We start from the raw sequence: 6064 nt of genomic DNA, 5'->3' as shown, positions 1-6064 counted from the left end.
TGCATGCCCACTGCAAGCTGAGACTATCCATCTCCCACCTGGAGAGAGCCAGGACACATGGGGCCGGGGCCTGGTGGGTGTGGGGATCACACTGGGTGCAGTGATCCTCAGGCTCCCTGGCTGGAAGTGAGTGATTCTAGCATGTCTTATGCCCACTCACGGTGGCCTGGTAGGACAGGGGGATAGAAGCCTTGCCCCTGTGGGTATCTGGGACTGGGACTGTCAGCAAGAGGAGAAAGCCCTGTCTTTTACCCGTGGAGCAGCTGTGGTTTGGGCTGCAACCCAGTGCGTGGCCATCCCAACACCAGGCTCCTCCATGCCCACAGAGGGATATCTCTGTCCCAAGCTCCGAGCCACTTGGTGCCCCGACGGGTCGGCCTGGGACAGGCTCCCCTCTAGCCACTCACACAGCGCGGCCCCACGTAGAATGAGGCATCCTTGCAACAAGTGTCTTGGCCCTGCGAGCGAGGCGAGGCAGCGCCCTCTGCCATGCCTGTGCCTCCCGTGGGGCAGGAGGTGGCAGCCTGGGAACCCTGGCTCGCTGTGCTTCCAGGCATGACGGGCTGGACCGCCTGGCCAGGGAGCGGGACGGGGTGCTGGCTGCAGTGAAGGAGGCCCACGCGGAGCAGCTGCGGGCGCTGGAGACCAGGGTGCAAGAGCTGCAGGCTCACTGCAGGAGCCTGGAGACCCAGCTGCGCCAGGCTGAGGGGGTCCAGGCCGACGCTGCCAGGGACCACAACGCCACTGTCGCCCGGTAAGCAAACGTGGCCCCAGCTACATTCCAGGAGGGTGAGGGTGAGGGCACGGGCAAGCCTGGCAGGGTTTAGGAGGCCTCGCTGAGGGTGGGGTGTGGGGGAGTGTATAACTGGGAGCATGTGTGTGAGTGTCTGAAAGTGTGACTGTGTGTGAGCGTGAGGATGAACATGTCTGCGAGTGTGTGAGTGTGTCCATGTGGGCGTGAATGTGCCCACTGTATGAGTGTGTGGCTGCAGGAACATGTGCATGAATGAGTCTGAGTGGATTTGTGTGAGGGTGTCTGTGTGAGGAGTGTGTGTGTGTGAGCGTGTTCTGTGTGAGCCCTGGTGTCTGCATGTGTGAGGGTACGCGTGAGTTAGTGTATGTGAGTGTGTGCTATGTGTGAGCACTCGTCAGTATGGGTATGTGTACAAGCGTGTGTGAGCGTGTTCTGTGTGTGCACATGTATCTTCGTGTGTGTGTGTGTGTGTGTGTGTGTGTGTGTCTGCATGTACGTGAGTGACCAGACCCCGTGCCATCACAGACTTCGTGAGGAAGCGTTGGCCCTGAGGTCCGGCTGGGACGCCCAGGTGGCTCAGCTGTCCCAGGAAGCAGTCTCCAGGGACCTGCAGATCCACGCTCTGCACGAGGAGGGTGCGAAGCTCAAAGTCCAGGCGGCCCAGCTCCAGCAGGACATTGATGGGTACTGTCCGTTGGCGGCCCCGGGCAGACGCCGTCTAGTGCTGCAGGCACCCGTGGGTGAAGAGGGTGCGGCAGCGTGTGTCCCACTTGCAGTGGGCAGCAGAAGGCAGGGCTGAGAAGAGAGGCGGCCACTGCCTGATGCCTGGGAAGGCAGCAGCCTGCGGGGCTAGGTCCGTGAGGGAGGGGCAGAGGGACCGCAATGCCCCAGGGGACTTGGGCTGGGGCCCCTGACAGTGTGGGCAGGGCACAGCCAGTGGCTCTGCCCCAGGGGCTCAGCGCGGAGCTGGCGCCCCCTCCCCAGGTACAAGCGGAAGCTGGCGGTGGCGGTGGGCCGGGAGCAGAGTCTGGAACGTGAGAAGGTGCAGCTGGAGCTGGACTGGCGCCACCGCTGTGAGGACGCGGAGCGAGACCAGTACCGACGATCTGAAGACCTGGTCCAGAGCCTGGCCGCCGCCAGAGAGCAGGTGTGTGCAGTCCCCCGAGGCCCCACACTGTCCTTGCGTGCTGCCCAGGCCCCCGCCCAGGCTGGACTCTCCCAGAGCTGAGCCTCACGCACAGACTGGTCCGAGCAGCCAGCCTCCGGGAAGTGCTGATGCATTAACTGGGGGGAACCTAAGCTTTGCCAAGTGGGCTTTTTCTGGGTGTGCAGCAGGTTCCCACCTGGAGTGGGGCGGGCACTGCCACTGGGCACCCGGCTAGCCCCCCAGGCCCCACAGAGACCCAAGCTGTGTGTCCCCCTCCTGCTCCCAGGTTGCGGCCAGACTCCAGGAGGCAGAGCAGAGGCTGTGTGACAAAGACGAGGTGCTGAAAGCCATGGCCCTGGAGAGAGACCAGGCGGTGCAGGCCCTGAAGACCCACGGACTCCTTCCCGAGAGGGAGACACAGGTCAGAGCGCCGCGCCTGCTGTCCGCCACCCCAACCCCTGCCCCCAGCACGGCGCCCAAGGGTAGCCCAGCAGACTCAGCCCAGTGGCTCTTGCTTGGCAGTGGGACTGATGGGGACTGTACCCTGGGACTCACCAACTGGCACCCCATCCCCTGCTCCTCAGTCTCAAGGTGGCTGGGCCTGGGGGAGCCACCATCATGGGGTCAGAGGGTCAGGGGCGCTCTGCGGGCAGTGGGGGAAGAGTGGGAGAGGGGAGCAGTTCCAGGCCTGTCTGGTGTGGGTTTAATGGGGTGCACCTGCCCATGGAAACCAACCTCATGGGGTCACCGGGGCTCCCCATCATCCCTCACTTGGCAGACCCCTCCGGGCTCTGCTGGTGGAGGCTGCAGGCCTGGGTGGCAGGACCCCTGGTCTGGGGCAAAGGGCGGCTCCCACAGGGCCCTCTGGTGAAGCTGCTGTCCCCAGGGGGCGCACAAGCTGCCCTCTGACCACTGGGTCCCCTAGAAGACCCTCATCTCTGAGTGGCCCGGCTGACCACGAGGGTGGGACAGTGGCAGACCTGCCCTCTGCCTCGGGCCGGGAGCCCCCCTCTGAAGGGCAGCCACAGCGGCAGGGAGGTGGGCCCGAGAGCAGCTCTGGGCCTCATAGAGGCTGGAACCCTGACCCGAGTGTCAGCCTCCCCTACAGAGGTCTCGCCCAGGGGAGGCAGCAAGGACTGGGGGGTGGGGGCATAAGACCCTGGAGCGGGCCAAGGGGCCCATGGGGGAGGAGAGGCTGCACTGATCTGTGTGATCACAGCGGGTCAAAGGGCAGGCAGTTACTTATGAAATACTCATGATCCTGAGTATTTGTGGGGGAGACCCTGTGACGCTGTAACGCCCCCTCCTCACGGTCCCTCCCCCGCACCCGAGGCTTCGCACTGGGCCCTCTCATTGCGTAGCCACCATGGTCACCACATGGCCAGGTGCTTGCCAGGCCTCCAGCCCTCTCCCTGTGTGTGAGCCACCCTGCTGTGTGAGGCACTTGCTGCCCCTTCTGTCCCTGTCCCAGGGTGGGCTCACCCGTTCCTGCTGCTCCTGGCTGGAGCAGGGCCTGTCTGTGTTCACATTTGATTCTCAAGTGGGGCTCCGTGTGTGGCGTGTGATGGAGGCGCGTGGACAGACGTGGAGTGGTGCGGCCCACGCCTCATCCGTCGTATGACAATGCCAGCCCCTCCCACACCCGGACCACCTCAGGACCACGGAGACCTCTGCCTCTCCAGCTCTGCCCGCCCGAGAGGCTCATGGGAAGGGAGTCGTACAGCGTGTAGCCGGAGTGTGGCTGGGGTGCTGCTGGCTGCTTCTGTGTCCATGTCCGCAGGTCTTTGGTGCTGGCCGTGTACCAGAGAGGGACGGGCACCAGCCGGCCCACCTGCTGAAGGTCACCTGGGTTGCTTCCAGTCTGGGGAGAGTGTGACCGCAGTGGCCATGCACATTTGCACACACAGGTTTTGTGTAAATAGAAGCTCTTACTTTTCTTGGGTAAACACCTCAGAACATGACTTCTGGGTCAAATGGCAAGTACGTGTTGATCTTGACAAGATACTGCCAACCCGATTTCCAGAGTGGGCTGCTGTTCCGTACACCCACCAGGATACAGATGCCCTGCATCCTTGCTGACACTTAGGCTGATCATTTTGAAGCCATTTGGAAAGCAGGTACTGATGTCACTGTTTTAATGACTCATGAGATGAACCAGAGCCAAGCAAGCATGAGTCTCTGCCCGCTGGGTTCAGAGAGATGCCCTGTGGAGCACTGATGATGGATGGAAGACCAGAGGGGCTGTGGGAGGACATCACACAGGAAGGGCAACAGCACAGGAAGGGAAGGAAGACCGGGAGAACGAGGTGAAAGAGCCAAACAGAAACTTCCGAGGGGCACCCAGAGGACGAGGCAAAGCCCTGTCACGTCACGAGCTGCGCAAAGACCTGGGTCGGGACCGACGGGGGAGGCCGCGCTTGGCGTTTCCCAAGTGAGAAGGACTGAAGGAGAAGCCCACGCCTCGAAGCCCACGCCTCGAGTTTCCATGTGGACCAAGCACTGACCGACAGGCACATGAAGGGAAGATGGGCGGGGTCAGAGCCACGGCGCCAGAAGGAACGTGTGGGGGCTGGTGGCGCTGTGGAGTCAGCCAGGTTTCAGTGTGATCCGTTTTGCTGAAATCACAAGTTGACCTGCCGGGGAGCTGTTTCAGGAGAGTTTAATTCTCTGTTTGACAGACCTGCGTAGAGCACCGGGAAGAGGCAGCAGTCAGCCGGGACTCGGCATGGCGTGAGGTCCAGCGACTGCAAGAGCAGAATGCGAGCTTGCGGAGTGCCGTGGCTCAGATGAGGAAGGAAATGGAAGCGCTGAGTGACCAGCTTCTCCCTGCTGGCCAGCAGCAAGGGAAGGCCTGTGAAACAAGCCAGCCGGCACCAAACAACGCAGCCGGCACCCCTGGTACCACGACAGCAGACGCCGCCATGCCCGGTGCGTGTGCGTGTGTGCGTGTGCGTGTGCGTGTGCGTGTGTTCACTAGTTTCGTCTAAATGGACATTCTTGTCCGTAAGTCAAAGTCCGACAGCTGCTTTTCCTCCAAGAGAAGGGTCTTGCTTAGTCAGGTGTTGAATCAACGATGACTGTTCATTGTAAGTGGAAGGGAAATCGCAAGAATGTGCCGGGCACACTCAGGCCTGAGCAGGGCCGGGGCACCTGTGCTGCCCCAGTGGGGGCTGGGGCCGACCGGACGCCCTGTCCTCCTGGGGCATGACGTGGTGCAGCTGAGGCGGGCGCCCCCCTGTGCTTGTTCAGAGTGGAGCTTGCCGCGGGAACTGAGGGCAGACGGGCATGAGTCTGTGACATAAGCCACCCCTTGGCCCTGCTTGTGCAAAGATGCAGGTGGGGTTGAGTCAGCTGTGAGAACACCCACTCCCCACTTACACCAGGGTGGAGTGCCAAGACCAAGAGGTTGTGTAACAGTCAGCATTGTACAAAAATGGAGCATCACCGAGTCCTGTCTCACCCTGTAGGTGACATAACTGTCACCGCGCAGGTAGTCAGTGGGGGCCCCGCCGCGGTGACGCACCTCTGACCAGAGCCGGCACTGCTCTGGTTTCAGACCTGCTGTGGAGAAACACAGTAGATAGACTCTTTCACCATTGCCCTCGTTGCAAATGCCACTTAGTAGGACGGTGGGTGCACAAGGAGTCGGTATAGGCCAAAACCAAACGCATTGCCCTCCAGCTGATGCCGGCCCATAGTGGCCTAACTGCCCCTGTGGGCAGTTAACTCTACTGGGGCAGAAGGCCCATCTTTCTCCTGCAGAGTGGCCAGCGGTTTCGAACTGTGAACCTTGTGGTTAGCAGCTCCTAAGCACTGCAAGGAGTGGGTATATTTGCTCCAAATCACGGCGCCTTCCTGGAGGGCTTGGCGGCCCAGCTGGCCGCAGATGGTGCCCTTGGTGATGGAGGGGCTGCTTTTTAGGCCATCCCTGGGGGAAAGAGAGGCCACGTGCTTGCAGCCTCAGAAGCCCCACTCAAGCAGGTCACTGGGTCAGGGTTGCCTTGAGAGCTTGCTTTTTCTCTCAGAGATAAGGTTAGGACCCACCCTGCCTCAGTCTGAGCGTATTAGCCTAACAACAGAGCACCCCAGGCATGAAGGTTACGACTTAGACCCCAGGAGGGCAGTTGTTGGGGTCTGGGAGGAGGAGAGGGGCCGGGCGGGTG

At 61.6% G+C, this 6064-nt stretch overlaps 1 protein-coding gene across 1 annotated transcript in view; it reads left to right on the top strand.

Moving 5' to 3' along the window:
• Positions 1-6064, top strand: part of CCDC57 (coiled-coil domain containing 57) — a 59658-nt gene that overhangs the window by 5577 nt on the left and 48017 nt on the right. Inside the window, exons 5-9 of the mRNA XM_045299529.1 lie at positions 554-754; positions 1280-1438; positions 1739-1901; positions 2188-2322; positions 4580-4829. Of these exons, the coding sequence (XP_045155464.1) occupies positions 554-754; positions 1280-1438; positions 1739-1901; positions 2188-2322; positions 4580-4829 (908 nt within the window). The remainder of the gene's footprint in view (positions 1-553; positions 755-1279; positions 1439-1738; positions 1902-2187; positions 2323-4579; positions 4830-6064) is intronic.

The sequence above is a fragment of the Echinops telfairi genome, unplaced genomic scaffold (assembly GCF_000313985.2).
Source record: "Echinops telfairi isolate 266 unplaced genomic scaffold, ASM31398v2 ScPeMD7_7458;HRSCAF=8496, whole genome shotgun sequence".
NCBI lineage: Eukaryota > Metazoa > Chordata > Mammalia > Afrosoricida > Tenrecidae > Echinops > Echinops telfairi.
Note: the sequence above shows the minus strand (reverse complement) of the source record. Positions and strands in the feature narration are given on the sequence as shown.